At 39.7% G+C, this 22,184-nt stretch overlaps 1 protein-coding gene across 1 annotated transcript in view; it reads left to right on the forward strand.

The window, feature by feature from the left end:
* The window catches only part of LOC126359850 (egl nine homolog 1), a 61,665-nt gene that overhangs the window by 38,381 nt on the left and 1,100 nt on the right, over positions 1-22,184 (forward strand). Inside the window, exon 2 of the mRNA XM_050007661.1 lies at positions 13,023-13,142. Coding sequence (XP_049863618.1) covers positions 13,023-13,142 — 120 coding nt within the window. The remainder of the gene's footprint in view (positions 1-13,022; positions 13,143-22,184) is intronic.

The following is a 22,184-nucleotide window of genomic DNA, read 5'->3' on the forward strand; positions in this document are numbered from 1 at the left end:
GAGAGAGAGAGAGAGAGAGAGAGACAGACACCAGTACTTACAGTTTGCAGGAGTGGACTTGTGTAAGTATGTCACTGCCAGTTCTGTATCTTAAAATATTACTGCCTTGCCCCTTGCTGCATTAGTCAGAGCAGTACTGACAAGTTTGCTGTTTTAGCAAGTTAACTTGCGTCACAGCAATATACTGTCCTGCAGATCGGACACACCACGACCTTCTCTCTTCGACAATGTTGCAGCTCCTCCTCCATCATTACTGCAAGTCTACTACCATCTCCAAAATTAATAATACTCCATGGAACATCACTTGTATGAATTTTCCAAGAACTCCCTATTTCACTGGGTACATACGAATAGTTTAAGTGGCTGCCATTCGTGTCTTTCTGTTACCAGGAACCGAAATCGAACATACAATTGTGCTCAATCACTTTTCCCTTCTGCTTATACTTGGTGGTAGTAGAAGAATAGGTTTTACCTATTGGGTTCCATAATTATGGTTCAACTCGGGCAGTAGCTCGTACAGTGTTTTCTGTAACATGCCATTCTTCTGATAACTTACTTCTCTCCAGCATATACAGGGTGTCCCATTTATCTTGACCACTCTAAATAACTGTTTGCCCCGATGCAAATTATAAAATGTTTCAAGCAAATGTTCTTTAGCCATCAGAGGGACATCGATGAGCATGATTGCCTTCGTTGTAGCTTTGTTTTTTACAAAGATATGAACAGCAGCATGACTTTTTAAAATGGCACCCTGTATTTTTTTATTTGGTAAATCATTTCCTCTCCTAAAAACCCATTCAAAAATGTATCACAGTGTACCATTCACTGAAACACAACATTATTAATTACATAACACAACATTGACACTCACAGCACTTAGTGCAGGTACTCAGGGTAATGGAACACATCCACATTCTGATGTAGACAGAGGACATATGTAAACATAAGTAGAATGCACACCCATCATTCCATCAACTATCGTCAGTTGAAGAGTTGTGTGAGAAGAATGTACACCAATGAAGAGAAGGTAGAAATGCTACTCACCTATGGCGAATGTAAGTTAGCAGAACAGTAATTTCAATACTGCTTTTTTATGTATGGGTACATTCAGTACAGTAGTTTAGTCCTTTTAAATACTGTTGTGTAGAGTAACAGTAAAGGCTGTCCTTCCTACAAATTCCATCAACATAACGTTTCTTTTATTGTTGTTGTTGAAGGTAGGCAACTGCTACGTAGGCAGCGGAACTGTACAGAGAGCGATATCCTGACAAGAACCTACTTTCCAGACTGATGTTTTCTCCTCTTGTTGCAGCACTTCAGAAAACAGGAAGTTTCAACCGACGACAACGCAATCGTCGCAGCACTTGCACAGACGAAACTGCCGAAATTACTGTCCTCGTTTCTGTTGCTATGAATCCACATGTGAGCACACGACAGCTTGAATGTTAGATTGGCATTCCTAAAACCAGTGTACATTGTATTCTTACACATCACCGATTCCATGCTTGCAATGTACAGCTACATCAAGAATTGTATGGGAATGATTTCCAGTATCGTGTACAGTTCTGCCAGTGGGCACAGCAGCAAATCATCGCCAGCCTGAACTACTTCTCCAATGTTCTATTTACCGATGAATGTTCCTTCTCAAACAGAGGACAGGTAAATACAAGGAGCACGCCATTATTGGTCCAGCGACAACCCACAATGGCTTAGACAGGTGGAACATTGGTCAATGGAGAATTAACGTCTGGTGTGGGATGCTTAGTGCAATAATTATTGGCTCTTATTTCATCAACGGTAGTCTAAATGGCACAGTGTATGCCAGCTTCCCCAGATGAATTCTTTCTCCTCTTCTGGATGAAGTGCCACTAAGAACCAGAATGCTTATGTGGTATCAACACGATGGATGTCCAGAACATATTGCGTTGTGTGCACATCATGTTCTGAACCGAAGGTATCCTGCCAGATGGGTTGGTTGAGGAGGAACAGTTATTTGGTCTGCTAGGTCTCCTGATATAAATCCTCTGGACTTTGGAGATGCATTCAAGATGATGTGTATTGCGATATTCCAACAACTCCAGAGGATATGCAGGAGTGTATCGTGCATGCTTGTAATTCTTGTCATCTGGCAACATTGGAACCAGTAACTAATTCTTTTTCTTTTATTCAACAAGTGCACCATTGTATCGGTGTCCAGAGTCACCACTTTGAGCATCTTTAAATGTTCTACTCCTGGACAATGGTACAAGAGAGTCAGTCAATTAGTCAGTCAATTTTGTGTTATTTTTTACTTGGTTTTCATTAGATTTCTGACAACTCCAGCAAGTGGACACGTTTGTGATCCCAGGCTCAAAGTCAGTGTTGCGTTATGTAATTAATAATGTTGTGTTTCAGCTAATGGTACACTGTGATATATTTTTGAATAGGACTTTAGGAGAGGATATGAATTACTGAATAAAAAATACAGGGTGCCATTTAGAAGAGACATACTGCTGTTCATATTTTTGTAAGAAACAGAGCTACAACGAAGGCCATCGTGCTGGTTGATGGCCCCCTGATGGCTAGAACATTTGCTTGAATCATTTTGTAATTTGCATCTGGACAAACTGTTATTTAGAGTGGTGAAGATAAATGGGACACCCTGTGTGTCCTGCTTCCATAGTTTTGTTTAAGTCTCTAATATCACCCTCATCTTCCATTCCAAACACCATTTTCAAATGTGAGTAAAAGTACAACAGCTATATCTTGAGAATGTCTTTATTCTATCACACGACTAGTTTCAGCAGTACAGTACCCTCATCCTCAGCTCCCACCACTGCCAAAAGAGTATTTCATTTCCTTGGCACATTTCCTGGGCGATCCTTTTTTCTAGCACACATGGGTAAGCGTTCATCAGGAGTCTGTACTCAATACTGTGTTGTCTGCAAACGGCTAGTCAAGTGATAGAATAGATATATCCTCAAGATACAACTGTGGCAGTAATGTATCATTAGCTGAAGCCCCTTGTGCAATGAGATGGACATCCATAAAATGACAAGTTTCAAAATTTTACCCCCAGCATCCAACCATCCTGTCTTCTGCCATATATGTGGCACAACCTCCTTTACTTGTCTCATTTGTTCTCATAGGATCTGTGCAGTTTACCACATCCCCTGACACTTCTTGAGCTCTGTGCAATTTACCTATGTTCATCAAATGTTTCTTCCAACCTCGTCACCTCTTTCCGCATTTCCCATACATTAAAAGCCACCCTCAGTGCCCACTGATGGGCTGGTGACTATCGTATCATCTTGCCTCAAGAAAATCACTCCTCCTTTCCAGTGCTAGTTCTGCAAACACCTCCGTCCCAGTCTAAGCAACAAAATGCAGTATTGCTATGACTTTGTCTTTCCGTTCTTCTCCTCATCATATTACAACCTGCAGGTAGGGACAAATACCACCCTTCCTTCTTCCCTCCTGAGAAGGATACTGCCACTAACGAACTTTACAAAAAACAAAATAGTAGGAAAAAAACCGGTACTAACGTAAATTATTCACAATAATCCATGGCAAACACCCCTCTCCTTTTTGACCTTAATGCATACTGCACTTTGCATACAAGCTCAACCACAGGTTCTTGTCTTTTCCTCCACCTCATCCTCATCACATTCTTCTCTGCCTCAATCCTTGACATTCAAGGAATTGTCTATGGACTACCTTGAAAAAGTCATAGACACCAACAAGCACTATTACTGTTCTTGTTATTAACTGTAGGCTCGCTTTGACTGACAAAATAGTCTCCACCACCTGGTAAGATGGTTTATACCTTGTAATGAACTTCTTCATCTTCCCATTGAGCATGTAAAGTCTGGATATCATGACCCATTGTCCTACCTTATAGTGCAATAAATATGCCACATGTCTCACTGATTTTCCTTTTCCTCTGAGGCCTTCATATTTGCTTCTGTATTTGTTTTCATACTAATTGAACTGTTTTTCAAAATTGCTTAGCAACTCTCCAGCTTTACCTTTATTAAGTTGAATGATAATGGCATATTTTGACACCTCATTTGGGGACAACCCAGTGTTCATGTGTACTTTTGAATTGTATGCTACGTGACATAGTAACTTAACATTTTCATAGTTGTTGTGTGCATTCATTCGGCCTGTGGGTGAAAAGGACTAGTTCTTAACTTCTTCACATGCATTAACTAACACAGCACCCTCAGTAAGCTCAACATGAAATTCATACCCTGGTCTGCCTTTATTGTATCTGGGTACTCCACACTTCATCAACCAGTTTTCAATAATTACTTGTGATCACTGTGTGTTGGTTTGGCATAGCAACTATCCCTGTATACCAACAAAAGTGATCTATTACTGTCAGTATGAATTGGCTTCCTGCTGGCATACAATTGAATGACCTTAAAACATAACTCTCAAGCCGTTCAAACAATTTCGATGCTTCTGGTAGCATCCTCTGCAATGGTACTCACTTATGGTGCAAGTCAGCTTGCTGTGCACACCGTATGTAATTCCTCAAGTACTGATCCACACCAGTTTTCCTTCCTGTCCAATATCTCTTGGCTATCCTCCAATTTGTTGCTTTGCAACCTCTGTGATCGTATAACAGGACCATGTGCTTCCTTTAAAATCTCTGTTGTTACTACTATGTGTGACCCTAGCTTTGTTATCTTGCATAAGTCACATGTGCCAAAGTCCATGTGCGTCCTGTGCTGTTTACAGCCACTACGGCACTGTGCACTACCTTCCACTCTGCAAGACTGTGGCTCAGAATTTTCGTCATCCTTCTTTCCTGGCTTTCGTGCTACTTCATATTCAAATTCACTAAGTCTCAAGGGTTATCTTGTCAGTCTGCTAGATGGATCTTTCAGTCCCAATAACCACTTCAAAGCAGTGTGGCTGGTCGCAACATGAGATCTTTTCCTATTAAGAAGCATCTGAAAAACGTGACACCATAATTGTTACTCACATTTCCTTCTTTGTCATTGAATAAGTGTTCTCTGTTGCAGTCACCTGCCTTTACATCTAGGGTTACAGGATGCCCTTTACTGTTAATTTGGCTTAAATCACATCCCAAAGCATGGTTAGATATATTACATAAAAAAATAACTCCTTCTGAAAGTCAGGATGTCCTAGAACTGGGCTGGATGTGTAAACTCTCTTAAATTCTTCAAACACATCCTGACACACCTGTTTCCTTAGCAACTCTGTGAGCGGTTGTGCTACTTAATCAAACTCTTTCACTAATTTTCTGTAGGAATTTGAGAACTCGAAAAAAGACTGCAATGTTTTAGGTACTTGGAGTTCCTGTACAGCTTATACTAGTGCCGGTGTCTGTCCTCACTCCATCTTTACTAATTACGTTACGTGGCCTAAATACCCTACACCTTCTAAGGCAAAACTATACTTCCCTGTGCTCAGCGTCAGATGTGCAGTCTTCAGTCTCTTAAAAACTTACTTGAGATGTTGTTTAGGGTACTCCATGTGTCTTGCAAATACAATGATATCATCCAAGTAAATTAGACACTGATGTGGTTTCAAACCTCTCAGCATACCAGCCAGCATTGCAGGTACATATATTAAATCAATCTGCATTCTCTTGAACTGACAGTGCCCCCGTGGTACCAAGTAGTCTGTATGAACAACATCCAATTGCTGGTAACCACTCCTCAAATCCGTAGTTGACAAATACCAACATTGCTCTAAATTATTTATGGTCTCAGAATGTTTGGGATGGTATATGCATGTGCTATGGTCTTGTTCAGGTGATGGTAATCACAGCAGAAGGTTTTTTTCTGGATTCATCCATAGACTTCTCTTATACAACCACAATTGCTGCACCCCTTGGACTACTTCTGTCTGCTGCTATCTCATCAGCTAACTGCTGGTTATTAAAATTGCCTGTAATAGGCTGTAAATGTCTAGGAATGCAGTATGGTTTCCAATACATCAGTGTTTTGTTCCTTGGTGGTATTGTGTGTCAGGCCAAGGGTGTTGCTGGCAACAGAGACCGAGGGTTTGCTGACAATGGACTCCATGGAAAAAATAAATCCTCAAATTCAAATAATAATTCGTCTCTCTATTCCCTTTAGATGCTCCCCTCTCCCCATCTGTTATGTCTAATATTTACAGGTACTACTCTCTCACCATACCTCTCTTGTACATATATAACACTTTTCTTAACAAAACAACTTGCTGGATCCTGTATATCATTTTCCTTCTGATGCTACACAACACACTATGTACCCACAGGTAGATCCGGCTTCACATTCACCTGAACGGTTTCCTAGTGCTATGGCACAGTCTGTGAATTAAGCCTAGAGCAGTTGTATGCCATTAAACTAGTTTGTCCAATATGCTAGATGCCTCTCGTGACAATTCTACACTGACAACAGTTTGCTCTAGTTGGAATGTTATTCCACTAAGTTGTACTGTGCATTGCTGAAGGTCAGTTTTAGCACAGTGTTGATAAAAAAAAGTATAATCCCAAGATCATGCTGAAACCCTCGCTCACATGGGTACTACCTCTACATACAGCTTAAACTGAACGGCCTCTATGTCCACTGACCCTCAACACTCTCACGTAGTTACCTCTGACCTCATGTAATCCATAGCATGGTCGCCATTGCCTACGACCCACTAAGTCTCTATTGGCAACTAACATGCGCATCCCTGTGTGTAACAGAAACTTAAATGTTTCACATCCTATAGCACTTCATACTGCACACTCCACCTCTGCTATGTATTTTTTGCCTTCTAATTTTAATGGGAACGCATGTAGGTGGAGCGTCTTGTGTTTGATGGTTAATTAACTCCTCATCCACTCGTATGTCCATTATCAAAATTTTGCTCATGATGTCTTTCATTTCCTCTACTTCCATTAGGCTGGCACTGCCCTTTGCCCACACCTGTAACACTTACTGTTTGAGGAAAATATCCCAAGTCTGCCTTGAAACACAGTTGACTTACCAATTTCTTTTCAGTCCTTAGCTAACCTAATAGCAGAATACAGATTCTTCGGTGCACCTGCATGCACCTTGCTTGAGATTTCCGACAGCAGTCTCCTCAGAAAAACATCGAGCACCTCTTGTTCAGCTGCTTGCAACAAAATTGTGTGTTGCTTTGCTTTGCCCTAACTCATACATGTCTTAATTACTTTTCCTTGTCCCAGTTGTAAGATTTTTTAATTTCCCCATGCCTCTTCATACCCCGTGCCTCTTCACAATAGTGCACAACTGTTTCCAAAAATACCTTGCACTATTCTGTTTGTCACACCTTTTGTAAGAGATCCAATTGTTCCAAGATTGCTGCATTCTTTAATGCTTCCATATACCTCACATACGTTTTTGCTTTTCCCACTAGTTGCAGTTTTACTACCCATAGCAGGTGACTATTTATACCACCATCCATCTCTACTGACATTTTAAAATCCTCTTAAGAATTATCGCACAGTCTCAGATGATTTTACAGAAAAAGGGGCAATCAACCTCATGCTACAGTACCTGAAGCACTGCCAACTGTTCCTCTGTAACTGCCAAATGTCCACAAAGCTGCATATTATCCACCATCAATACTACCTTTTCTAACATTATACATTTAAAGCTTGTGGCAGGCGTAAAACGTCATCCGAAATTGTACTGCATGCTTTCTCAGAAAATGATTTTGAACCATTAGCTCATGAGCCGACTCGAAGTGTAAATGGTTGCGAAAGCATATTTGACCCTTTAGCAACAAATAATCCTGGCCAAATAGTGAGTATTGTGACGAATACAGGGATTAGCGACCACATGGCAGTTGCTGCTAGGCTGAATACCGAAACACCTAGAACCATCAAAAAGAAACGCAATGTATATATATTTAAAAAAGCTGATAAAAATGCTCTTAACGCATTTTTAAGAGACGGTCTTCACTCCTTCCAATCTGATCATGTTAGTGTAGAAAAGTTGTGGAACTTTTCAAAGAGATAGTATCGACAGCAATTGAGAGATATATACCACATAAATTAATAAATGGTGTTACTGATCCCCCAGGTGCACAAAACGGGTCAGATCGTTGTTGCAGAAGCAACAAAAAAAGCATGCCAAATTTAAAAGAACACAAAATCCCCAGGATTGGAGATGTTTTACAGAAGTTCGAAATATGGTGCGTACTTCAATGCAAGATGGTTTCAATAATTTCCATAATGAAATCTGGCAAAAAACCCAAAGAGATTCTGGTCATACATAATACATAAAGCACAGCAGTGGCAAGACGCAATCAATACCTTCCCTGTGCGATAACAATGGTGAAGTCACTGCCCGTAACTCCTTCACCAAAGAAGACAAAGTAAATATTGCTGAATTCCAATCAAGAACAACTGCCAAGATGAGAAACATAGAAGTAGATATCCTCGGAGTAACGAAGCAGCTTAAATAACTTAATGAAGGCAAGGCCTCCAGTTCCGATTGTGTACCAGTCAGGTTCCTCTCAGAGTATGCTGATAAAATATCTCCATATGAAGCAATTATATACAACCAATCACCCACAGAAAAATCCGTACCTAAAGACTGGAAAATTGCTCAAGCCACACCAATACGCAAAAAGGGAAGTAGGAGTAATCTGATGAATTACAGGCCTATATCACTAACGTTGATTTGCAGTAGTGTTTTGGAACACATAATGTATTCGAACATTATGAAGAACCTCGAAGAAAACAATTTGACACGTAGTCGGCACGGTTTCAGAAAATATCGTTCTTTCGGAGTGTGTGCTGATATGAAACTTCGTGGCAGATTTAAAACTGTGTGCCAGACTAAGACTCAAACTCGGGACCTTTGCCTTTCGCAGGCATGTGCTCTACCAACTGAGCTACCCAAGCATGACTCACGTCCCGTCCTCACAGCCTTACTTCAAAAGGTCCCGAGTTCGAGTCTCAGTCTGGCACACAGTTTTAATCTGCCAGGAAGTTTCATATTAGCACACACTCCGAAAGAACGATATTTTCTGAAGTGCTTGTTTTTCCCGCCTGCCGGTGGAGAGCGGAACAGTAGAGAGAATCTTGAAAGTGGTTCATTGAACCCTCTGCCCATCCACTTAATTGTGAATAGCAGGACTGCTCTCTACATTTACTTTCAAACTCAAATACATCAGTTGGCTTCTTTGGGCTAAACAAGGTAGCCTTAAAATTAAAATGACAGTCACATCTCACTTCCATGTTTATTACACTCTCCAAAACATAACCAAATAGTTCATCACTCACCATACTGTATCCATTGTAGGTTGTGGTCAAGACTCCGTGCTGTTTGAAGACGGACACCCGAAATCCTGACACCAAATTTTAGTGTCCCCTGTTGCAGGATGAGGCAGCTATAAGCCAGAATGTTGCAAGCAGGTGGAGGAGGCATAGGTGGTTCCAGAGAAAGCAAGTTCTTTTATTGACACATATGCTCTGCTTGATGTACTGGATCAGTGGCCAGCTTACAGGTGAATTATGCTGGGCTGGTTACCTGCACACCCTGTGTTGCTGGTACTACACCCTGCTGATATTGACTTACTTGGGCCAGAACGGCTCCTGGCGCCCTGTGGGTTATAGCGAGGGATGCCCCCCCCCCCCCCCCCACACACACACACACACACACACACACACTGAGATGCTTGTCCGGCAGCGGCGGATGGCGGCTGATGTGCGTGGGAAGAAACCAGCTGTCCCATCTGGGCAGGAACTGAGCCATGGCAAATAAGTCCAGGTAGAGACTGAGAGCACAGAGCTGTTGTATTGCCAAGGCTTTCCCCTGGTAACCTCTGCTGGCAGTGCATGTGGAGTCCTTATCTGGCACAGCCCATCATCCAGGTTCGACTGCAAGACTCAGAGAATGATTCTGTTACAAATATGACCATGGAAATCTAACTTGCCCCTTGTTGCACGCACTAATCAATGCAGTACCGCTGAGTACGCTGTTTGAGCAAGCTAACCTGCCTTCGCCACATTCCTTGTTGAATAATTAGTGACAGCATTCAGCAATTGCCGCCCTCAATGCTGCTGTAATACACTGCTCAGGGTTCACACTCACACTATATGCCCTTACACGGTTGCTATGCTACAGCTTCATCTGTTTGCTAGGGAAGATAGCTTCCCTCGTTGGAAACTTACAACCAGCTACTAAGATGCCTCCTTACATCCCTCACTGGAAGGAATCAATATGAATTCTGCAAGTGATGATCTCGTGTGAATTTAATTACACTATTGCTCAACAATCAAATGGTAATAGTCACATCTATTAAATATCTGGGAGAATGCATATGGAACAATTTGAAGTGAAATGACAATATTAAAGAAACCATAGGAAAAATAGATGCCAGAAATGAGATTCAGTGGAGGAATCCTCAGAAACTGTGTATTGTTTAATAAATGCGAAAGCCACACAGATGTGCTCATCCAACTGCAGTGACAGGTGCTACACGAGAGGTGGTGTGCATTGTGGTGTGGTCTACTGTTAAAATTCAGAGTGTTTACATTTCTAGAAGAGTCAACCACCACACACACACACACATATATATATATATATATACACAAAGATGATGTGACTTACCAAACAAAAGTGCTGGTAGGTCGATAGACACACAAACATACACACAAAACTCAAGCTTTCGCAACCAACGGTTGCTTCTTCAGCAAAAAGGGAAGGAGAGGGAAAGACGAAAGGATGTGGGTTTTAAGGGAGAGGGTAAGGAGTCATTCCAATCCCGGGAGTGGAAAGACTTACCTTAAGGGGAAAAAAGGACAGGTATATACTCGCGCGCGCGCACATATCCATCCGCACAGACACAAGCATACAATGTCTGCAGACATATCTGCTTGTGTGTGTGTGTGTGTGTGTGTGTGTGTGTGTGTGTGTGTGTGTGTGTGTGGGCGCGCACGCGTATATACCCAACCTTTTTTCCCCCTAAGGTAAGTCTTTCCGCTCCCAGGACTGGAATGACTCCTTACACTCTCCCTTAAAACCCACATCCTTTCGTCTTTCCCTCTTCTTCTTTCTTTGCTGAAGAAGCAACCGTCGGTTGCGAAAGCTAGAAATTTTGTGTGTGTGTGCTTTCGCAACCAACGGTTGCTTCTTCAGGAAAGAGGGAAGGAGAGGGAAAGACGAAAGGATGTGGGTTTTAAGGTAGAGGGTAAGGAGTCATTCCAATCCTGGGAGCAGAAAGACGGGATTGAAATGACTCCTTACCCTCTCCCTTAAAACCCACATCCTTTCAACTTTCCTTCTCCTTCCCTCTTTCCTGACGAAGCAACCGCTGGTTGCGAAAGCTCGAAATTTTGTGTGTGTGTGTTTGTGTGTTGTTTTATTGTGCCTGTCTACCGGCACTTTCCCGCTTGGTAAGTCTTGTAATCTTTGTTTTTAATATATATAAAAAGATCTTCAACATAGGTTTGAGCTCATATTGAGGCTTACCAACAGTTGTTCCTGTGCACCATTTACGCCTGGAACAGGAGAGCAGGAAGTGTCAGTGGTACGCGAAGTACCCTTCACCACACATTTTAAACTGGCTTGCAGAGTATAGTTTTAGCTGTAGAAGCCCTGTCAACATTGCTCCGCAAAACACATAATGGCACTGCCCCTAATTTAGAGTTTTATTGGCATGATTATGAAAGTTGTCCTATTTTAGGAGACAATTGATATATGTATTACTTGCACATCTTCACAAAATCGGTCCCAACAAATCTGTTGTCCAAAAACTATTTAGTTTGTTCACTGCCGTACTTAAGCAATGGACACAAATCCCAGTGTGATTTTGCTGTTACTGTATTCACTAATATTATGATATGAAGTAGAACTGGTTTTGAATTTTTTATCACTGATCTATGATGACTGCACAGACAGTGAAGAGGTTTTGATTTATTGCGGCAGTGGGTAAGGCTACAGCCACCATCTTGGTGCCTTAACATTCCTCCACTCAGTTCGCATCCTGCAGTGGCAGTGGGTGATCTGTCCCCCTGCTATGTTGCTTTCTGTGACATGTTAAAATGTGTACTACAGTAGAAAATGCCATCAATTCTGAGGTGCATTCTGTGATTAGGTTGTTTGGGCCAAAAACTGTAAACCCATTTTAATTGTTTCTCAACCTTTACAATGCATATGGAAAAGGATTAATGAGCGAAAGTTGAGAGAGACAGTGGTGCATTGATTTTAAAAATGCCGTACCACTGTTCAGAATGAGAACCACAGTGGTAGGCCTAGCCTTGTAACTGACAGACTGAATGAAAATCAATGACAAAATTCGTGTTTGATCACCCCATCATACAGCCCACATTTGGTGCCAAGTGACTACTGCCTCTTTCTATCAATGAAGACATAGCTCATTACACAATACTTCGATAATGACACCAAACTGCATGTCGGTATAAATCTGTGGTTGCAGTTGCAAGCAGCAAATTTCTACAGAGGTGTTGTTGAAAAATTTGGGTAACGGTACGATAAATGTCTGAGTTGGCTCTTATGTAGAAAATAGCTTAAGAGTGTATATGATTTTTTCCTGTATTGTTATTTTTTTGTTTCAAAATGTCTGTTGCTTTCTGGATAACCCACATATATAGATATACTGGGAGAACATTATGATAATCATAAAATGTTAAATGTGGTGCTTGCAGTAGTATATTTTGTAATTGTAATGGTCATCCATATATAAGTAAATAGCATTTAATATTTTTTTTCTTATACCCTCATAGTTCCAGTGTCCCTTTAATTTATGAGGAGTTCCAGTGCCTTTAATTTATGACGAGTGATATTTTATCAATTGGAGATATGATTTTTATACGGAATATTAACTGTTGTTAACATCTATAATACTGAATATATGATCTACTATTTCTTCCTCTTTCATTTACTCATGCTTCCCTTACTTAAAGTACCCCACCATTCATTACATGCACATTTGCTTAGTTCGTGCTGATTTACTAACTCCTAATTATTATACATAGATTTTTTATTGCAGTTACATTTTGTATCAGATGCAGTATTTAAGGTAGTTCACATTTGTTACAGGCAATGGTTGCTTGTTACCCTGGTTATGGTTCACGTTATGTAAAACATGTGGACAACCCTAACCGAGATGGCAGATGTGTTACTGCAATATATTATCTTAATCGTGACTGGAATGTGAAGGTAAATGTGTGTTTAAATTGTGAAGAATAATTTCGCAAATGTCAGAGAAATTTGAAAATGAGTGTAGCTATGTTCTAAATGACTGTGGAACAGAAACCAATGTTGCAAAGAATCGACTAGTACATCATATTTGTCCATAGAGATCTTGTGATTGCCCAGTATGTTCTGGGTTGTTGCCAGGAATTCATGCAGGCTACTGTTACATTTGCTGGTGAAGCAACTCAGTTTCAGTTTTTTGTTACTTCTTTCACATGGAACATAAGCATTGAAAGTAATACCTCTTATCACAGTGGATAACTAAAATCCATTTCATTTGGGGCATTCCTGTTTATGTGTGTCCACAACTGCCAACTTTGTTCTGCATGCATAGTGATGTTGAAGAAAACACAAATTACATGCAAAATTTGTATCAGAATTTGATGTACATAATTTCTCTTGTTAGCTGTCTAATAGCGGATGAAACTGTAACCCAAAACATTCCCATTAGTTAAGATTTTATAAAGGAGGGAACATGCAGGCTTCAGAGCTGGTAGTAGTCTCCAGTTAGACAACAAGATGAGTCATGTAACAACATTCTCCCAGATTTTTTAGTATGATCAAGGGCCTTGGTATTGTCATGTCGAATCTGATTCGAATACAGTTCTGCTTTTTTTAATTTGTTCCATGATTGCAACACCCATTCAGCAAAGTGTTTTTTACGATCAATCCTTACTTTTGAAACAAATGCATGCGGTTCAGTATAAGGCACGCTGTTAGCAAAATTGAACAAGTACAGCCTACAAACGATGTGGTTTAGTTGAGTTGATGTCTGGATCATAATTCTGCTAAGAATGACTTAATTCCATGGCTGGAGTAGGGGAAGCAGGGATAAAAAATAATAGATAATGGAAACTGGTTAATAATTGCTGCTTGAATAATCAAAAAAAATTGGAAAGAATAATTGACAGAAATTGAAAGTTACACATATCCTGAGTGAACTTTAACTAGCACTAATACCAACAGACCTTTAAAATCGATACATTTTTGGATTAACATTCGTAAATTTAAGTACCTCATTTTCCTGTTACCACTATTGTGCATAGAGATTGGTATGACAATACTGGTTCCAGATCGCCCCACCTCTGCTGACGCAAATTCTTCTTGTCTGCTTCGATCCTCTTGATATAGGATTCTCGGCGTGGGCGAAATGATGAACATATGGGGTTATTAAGAAACTTCATCTTGCTAATGACTTCCATAACACTTCTTTAATGTCCGGTCAGAATACACAGTTTTGAACAATATTAATGTGGCAGAACTCTTCATACATCTGCCTGCCACCACTTACAGAGACAAACAGAATATACAGAAATTAAAAATTTGAAGAGTGTATCTCTACTTACATTGTTTGCTTACCAAGATTCTCGCTGATTGGCATCACTGTTGCTAAGGGTAAAGTTCAAAACTGCACCACACAAAGGACTGATGGCCCATGCAGGATGACTTGTGCACCTACATAGTTCTTAGTCTCAATAGCAATATTGCCTGTTGCTTTATACATTGCCTTCTCCTCCTATAGTTACGTGACATCTTCTGTGTGAGCGGTCCAATGCTGTTGCTCAAGTGCCTGCATGAAGACTAAAGCCTTCTTAACAAAATCATTACTTACATAGACAAAACTGGTGCATCCTTGAGCCCCTGGTGTAAATATAGTAAGTTATTTTGTACCAGCGATAATATTGGTATGCAAACAAAACAAGTAGAGATACACTCTCCAAATTTTTAATTTCTGTATATTCACCTGTTTATCTCTGTAAGTGGTAGCGGGCAGATGTATGAAGAGTTCTGCCGCATTAATATTGTTCAAAAATGTGTATTCTGACCATACATTAAAAATCTGTGTTTCAAAAGAAAGGAACGAGAGGAAAAAATGATATGACTGATTAAATTGTTCATCTCTCTCATTTTCCCTCAGTATATGTAGAGCATTGATCACCAGTGGTGATAGTGTATCGAGTGCTAAAATTCAAGCAGTTTGTTGTGATTTGAGTCGAGGCTTTTTTACATTTCATGTCTTGGACACACAGTGGTGTTTTTTATTCTAAAAGGGGAAAAAATCATCATCCAGCTACCGAATTTTATTTATTTGCGTGTTAGTTTCAGAGCAAATGGTTTGTTTACTTCATTCAAGGTTTGTTGCGAATAGGACAGTGCTCCACTATGACTACACTACATCAATTATACAACCTCAAATGAAAGAAATTGTTTGCTTTGAAATTAGTATGATCTTTTGACTTAATCAAGATTTCCTTTACAAAACATTCATAAACTTGTAAATCATGGAACTCATGTCTTTTCAGTTTTTATACTATTAATATTCCATTGAGGAAGGGAGCAATGTGGAGACTCTTTGCAATGTTAGTGGTGGTGGACGACGACTACTACTACTACTACTACTACTACTACTTCAGCCTATAGACTGGGTTTGTTGCACCTCTCCACACTAGCCACTCTCTCTCTCTCTCTCTCTCTCTCTCTCTCTCTCTCTCTGTCTCCAGGCTCTTCGTGCATACAGCCTTTCATGGTTCTTAAATCAGGGGTTAGCCATGATTAAATTATGCACCATGAAAAATTGTAGCATAGTGTCATGGACTCGGCAAATCTTTTGAGCTGTGCTGCCTCTATAAAATTCTATTTTAAATTGTTCCTTTCCTAAAAAAGATTTAGGAAGTACTACCACAGCAAAGATGAACATACAGCTGTTAGCATCAGTGGCATTGAGAAAGAGCTATTAAACTTATGACAACACGACCAGGTAGTCAGAATTTTAGTCGAATCACACAAATACCAAGCTGAGCAATTTGTAAGAACACGACATGGAATGATCATGTAGGTTCAATTGTAGGTAAGGCATGTGGATACTGGGAAAATGCAGTCAAAGGAGATTGCCTATAGGTCAGTTGTATATCTCATAATAGATTAGTGTCACAAAGTAGGTCCCGGTGGTGCCTTACATTATGTATATAAGGAAAGCTTACCCAGCACGTTTTTTGAATGTTGACTGTTTGTGGGAAGATCATGATGTGCTTCGAGTAAGAAAGAGAGATACCTACCTGCACATTTTGGAATTTGACAGTGGCAGGACCGTTGCCTACTGAGATTGAGTTTCATCATTCTGAGATGCTGCTGCTCACATTATACTCCAAACGGTGGCACCATGTGACTCGTACATAGAGAGACACATGATGTATACTCTGGTGAACAGGATCGTACAAGGTGTGATCAAAAAGCAATGGGAAGTTTTTAATTTCACAGGCAATAAATCTGATTTTTCAATTTTTTTAACCGCTTTGAATATTTAGTTGATAGTTGAAAAGGATATACATGCTTTCATTTTTAGTTTTGAAAAAGGTGGATCAAAGATTTTGCTTGAAAAATTAAATAATGTGCAACACCATGTTCGAAATATTGATTGTGGCTTTTGGCGAATCTACTATGAGTAAGACAAGAGTTTACAAGTGGTATAAATGTTTCAAAGAGGGTCTAGAATAATTTGAAGACGATTACTACCATGGACGTCCTAGCACATCAGCTACTGATGACTGTGGAAGAAGTAAAGAAAATGGTTCTGGAAAATCATGGAATCACCTGCAGAGTAGTTGTGATGATGCCAGCATAACCATTGGCTCATGGCAAGCAGTTTTTCCATATGTTTTGGCCATGAAACATGTAACAGAAAAGTTTGCTCTGAAATTGTTGAATTTTGAACAAAAGTGACATTGTATAGACATCACTCAGGAATTTCTAAATGAAGTCAACAACGGTCCAGAACTTCCAAAGAAGGTTACAACAGGTGACGATGGACGGGTATATGGATATGACGTCAAAACCAAGATCTGTTAGTCCCAGTGGAAACTGCCTGAAGAGAGGGAAAAAAAAAAAAAAAAAAAAAAAAAAAAAAAAAAAAAAAAAGTTTTTACCAAATTGATCGCATCTGAAAGTTCTTCTCACTTTTTGTCTTCAATTACAATGGTATAGTTTGTCATAAATTCCTGCCTTATGGTCATATGGTTAATAATGAATGCTACACTGGAGTTGTGGGCAGTCTGACAAAAAGACCAGACTTGTGAAAAACCATTTGTACAAATTGCATTAAGATATTTCTCCTGCTCACGTCCGTGCTTGTACGTGATTTTTGGCAGGAAACAAAACAGCTATGTTGTTTCAGCCACTGGACTTCTTACTATTCTTGTAGCTGAAAAGAACTGTGAGAGGACTTCATTTTGCCACCGTTGATGAGATAAGAACAGAATCGGCTAAAGGAGCTGAACACCATAATGAAAAGTTAGTTTCATTAGTGATTCCAAGGTCGGTAAAAGCACTGGCACAAATGTATGTCTGAAGTGGATTACTTTGAAGGGAAGAAAGTTGTTGTTGATGAATAAATAGATTCTGTATGAAAAGCATTCCCATTACGTTTTGATCATACAGAAGTATCCACATGTACAATGCAGCAACATCTATGTAGGACAACCGGCCATCAGCACAGTGACCATTGTTGCAGTTTCCCTTGAAGAGACAGCAAAGAGCGGTACAGCAATGAAGGTGCGTCCTATGATAACACTGGACACATTAGGAGCACCACATCACATTTCAGATGAGTCCTGGTTCTGTGTACAGCATCACAATGGATGTATACAAGTGTGGAAAACAAACATCAGATTGCATTTTTCATCCTCCTAAGTACTCCATCACCTGGCATGGTGGTATGGAAGCAGTTTTTTACACAAAATGATTGCCTCTATTCACATAGCTGGTTGTTTGGACAGCAGGCATTACATTTCTGATTTATTAAGCTCATATCTGCTCATGTGTTGCCAAAAGACTGGCACTTTCCCAGTCACCAGCCACTATGATAAACTCCAGTGTAGAGTTGGAGAGTATCTACTGACATACCTGTATTTACTATACAAGCTCAGTTTGACTCAGTGCCCAGTTAGGTTAGGCACAATCATTGCCGCCTGAGCTGGCAGCTTTGCATACTAAATTTTGGACTCTGCACACCACCATATTTGAAAGCACAGATGTGATCTAATCACTTTTCCTTGTAGATGTGTCACCACTACTAAAAAATTACAAATGAGTCTTTCAAATACCGAAATAATGTTTTTTATCTGGTAGCAGCATCTAAAAGTTGTAAGTAATATAACTCAGGATAGCTGTTCGTAAATACAAAATTGGGAGATAGCTAAAATCAGATAAACCGACACATTTTTAACAGCATTCAGTAGGTTGTGAAAAAGATAAATGGTAATAGCTTGTTGATGTATTCCTTACAAACAAACAAATGTTGGCAGGTTTATTGTACACAATATTGGAGGTTGGCAGCATAGTATAGCAGCAAAAGTCGAGAAAGAGTGTCTGAACACATACTAAAACCATTAAATATTACATTGTGTACCTAATTGAAAAGCTCATTTCTCTATCCTGTGCCAGCTTCATCATCTCCCAGTACCTACTGCAGCCTACATCCTTCTGAATCTGCTTATTGTATTCATCTCTTGGTCTTCCTCTATCTCTATGATTTTTACCCTCCAATGCTAAATTTGTGATCCGTTGATGCCTGAGAACATCTCCTACTAACGGGTCCCTTCTTTTTGTCAAGTTGTGCCACAAACTCCTCTTTTTCCCCAGTTCTATTCAATACCTCCTCATTAGTTATGTGATCTACCCATCTGATCTTAAGCATTCTTCTGTAGCACCACATTTCGAAAGCTTCTATTCTCTTCTTGTGCAAACTATTTATAGTCCATGTTTCACTTCAATACATGGCTACACTCCATACAAATACTTCCAGAAACGACTTCCTGACACTTAAATCTATACTCCATGTTAACAAATTTCTCTTCTTCAGAAACGCTGTCCTTGCCATTGCCAGTCTACATTTTATATCCTCTCTACTTCGACCATCATCAGTTATTTTGCTCCCCAAATAGCAAAACTCCTTTACTACTTTAAGTGTCTTATTTCCTAATCTAATTCCATCAGCATCACCCGACTTAATGTGACTACATTCCATTATCCTCGTTTTGCTTTTGTTGATGTTCACCTTATATCCTACTTTCAAGGCACTGTCCATTCCGTTTAGCTGCTCCTCCAAGTCCTTTGCTGTCTCTGATAGAATTACAATGTCATCGGCAAACCTCAAAGTTTTTATTTCTTCTCCATGGATTTTAATACCTACTCCGAGCTTTTCTTTTGTTTCCTTTACTCCTTTACAATAGACAGATTGAATAGCATCGGGGAGAGGCTACAACCCTGTCTCACTCCCTTCCCAACCACTGCTTCCCTTTCATGTCCCTCAACTGTTATAACTGCCATCTACTTTCTGTACAAATTGTAAAAACCCTTTCACTCCCTGTATTTTACCCCTGCCACCTTCAGAATTTGAAAGAGGGTATTCCAGTCAACATTGTCAAAAGCTTTCTGTAAGTCTACAAATGCTAGAAACATAGGTTTGCCTTTCCTTAATCTTTCTTCTAAGATAAGTCATAGGGTCAGTATTGCCTCATGTGTTCCAACATTTCTACGGAATCCAAACTAATCTTCCCCGAGGTCGGCTTCTACTAGTTTTTCCATTCGTCTGTAAAGAATTCGCGTTAGTATTTTGCAACTGTGACGTATTGAACTGATAGTTCGGTATTTTTCACATCTGTCAACGCCTGCTTTCTTTGGGATTGGGATTATTATATTCTTCTTGAAGTCTGTTGGAATTTTGCCTGTCTCATACATCTTGCTCAACAGATGGTAGAGTTTTGTCAGGACTGGCTCTCTCAAGACTGTCAGTAGTTCTACTGGAATGTTGTCTACTCCCGGGGCCTTGTTTCGACTTAAGTCTTTCAGTGCTCTGTCAAACTACTCTTGTAGTATCATATCTCCAATTTCATCTTCTTCTACCTCCTCTTCCATTTCCATAATATTGTCCTCAAGAACATTGCCCCCTGTATAGACCCTCTATATACTCCTTCCATCTTTCTGCTTTCCTTTCTTTGCTTAGAACTGGGTTTCCATCTGAGCTCTTGATATTCATACAAGTGGTTCTCTTTTCTCCAAAGGTCTCTAATTTTCCAGTAGGCAGTATCTATCTTACCTCTAGTGAGATAAGCCTCTACATCCTTACATTTGTCCTCTAGCCATCCCTGTTTAGCCATTTTGCACTTCCTGTTGATCTAATTTTTGAGACGTCTGTATTCCTTTTTGCCTGCTTCATTTACTGCATTTTTATGTTTTGTCCTTTCATCAATTAAATACAATATTTCTTCTGTTACCCAAGGATTTCTACTAACCCTCGTCTTTTTACCTACTTGATCCTCTGCTGCCTTCACTACTTCATTCCTCAAAGCTACCCATTCTTCTTCTACTGTACTGCTTTACCCCATTCCTGTCAATTGTTCACTTATGCTCTCCCTGAAACTCTGTACAACCTCTGGTTCTTTCAGTTTATCCAGGTCTCACCTTTTTGCAGTTTCTTCAGTTTTAATCTACAGTTCATAACCAATAGATTGTGGTTAGAGTCCACATCTGCCCCTGGAAATGTCTTACAATTTAAAATCTGGTTCCTAAATCTCTGTCTTACCATTATATAAACTATCTGTAACCTTCTAGTATCTCCAGGGTTCTTACTTGTATACAACCTTCTTTCATGATTATTGAACCAAGTGTTAGCTATGATTAAGTTATGCTCTGTGCAAAATTCTACCAGGCGGCTTCCTCTTTCATTTCTTAGCCCGAATCCATATTCACCTACTATGTTTCCTTCTCTTCCTTTTCCTACTGTTGAATTCCAGTCACCCATGACTATTAAATTTTCGTCTCCCTTCACTACCTGAATAATTTCTTTTATCTCATCATACATTTCATCAATTTCTTCATCATCTGCAGAGCTAGTTGGCATATAAACCTGTAGTAGGCGTGGGCTTCGTGTCAATCTTGGCCACAATAATGTGTTCGCTATGCTGTTTGTAGTAGCTTACTCGCGCTCCTATTTTTTTTATTCATTATTAAACTTACTCCTGCATTACCCCTATTTGATTTTGTGTTTACAACCCTGTATTCACCTGACCAAAAGTCTTGTTCCTCCTGCCGCCGAACTTCACTAATCCCCACTATATCCAACTATAACCTATCCATTTCCTTTTTTAAATTTTATAACCTACATGCCCCGATCCGTAGAACACCAGTTTTCTTTCTCCTGATAACGATGTCCTCTTGAGTAGTCCCCGCCTGTAGATCCGAATGGGGGACTCCGGAATATTTTACCCAAGAGGACGCCATCATCATTGTTGAGGCACGCAAGCCTCTCCACCAACGGCAAGGTCTATGGTTCATGGGGGGGGGGGGGGGTATTAAATATTGGTGATGCATAATGTCAAGACTTTGACATTCATAGGCATAAGTCAGTGCAGATTTGAGTCAAAGATTGGAAATTTCATTTAATCTTCATACACCAATGAATAGAACACATAACACACCTGCAACACAACGTAAGAGCTACTATCCGCTTAGTCAAATCTTGAGTATAGATATGTTAATTTCACCCACCTGCCTTGTTCCATAATTACTGATGCCTCTATACTTGATTCCTCCTAATAACTTTTTTCATTTGAGTTTTTAATGAATTGGGCAATAATTTAAATATGTGATATCACTTTGTGTTACTGTGTCCCGGCTGAAAGTAATGTCTTTTTCTCCATTTCTTCCATAAAAATACATTATATATAAATACACATAGTGAGAGAATAATCGTCAATTTTGAAAGTAATCTTTCATTATTCAGAAATACTGTTTTTTTCCCTTTTTGGCATACAAAAACCATTTGGTATTGAATACAAGGATTTCTGTTGTAGTTAGTAGTAATATCATCCTCCACACTGAAAAGGAAAGTCCCTAATTCTGTTGTTAATTATTGGCTTAAAAAGATTTATGTTTACAGTTAAGATAATCAGTATATTCGTGGTCTTATTTTGACATTCATTATTAGTCGACCACAATATTACTGCACCT

This window comes from Schistocerca gregaria, chromosome 1 (genome assembly GCF_023897955.1).
Source record: "Schistocerca gregaria isolate iqSchGreg1 chromosome 1, iqSchGreg1.2, whole genome shotgun sequence".
In the NCBI taxonomy this organism is placed as follows: domain Eukaryota; kingdom Metazoa; phylum Arthropoda; class Insecta; order Orthoptera; family Acrididae; genus Schistocerca; species Schistocerca gregaria.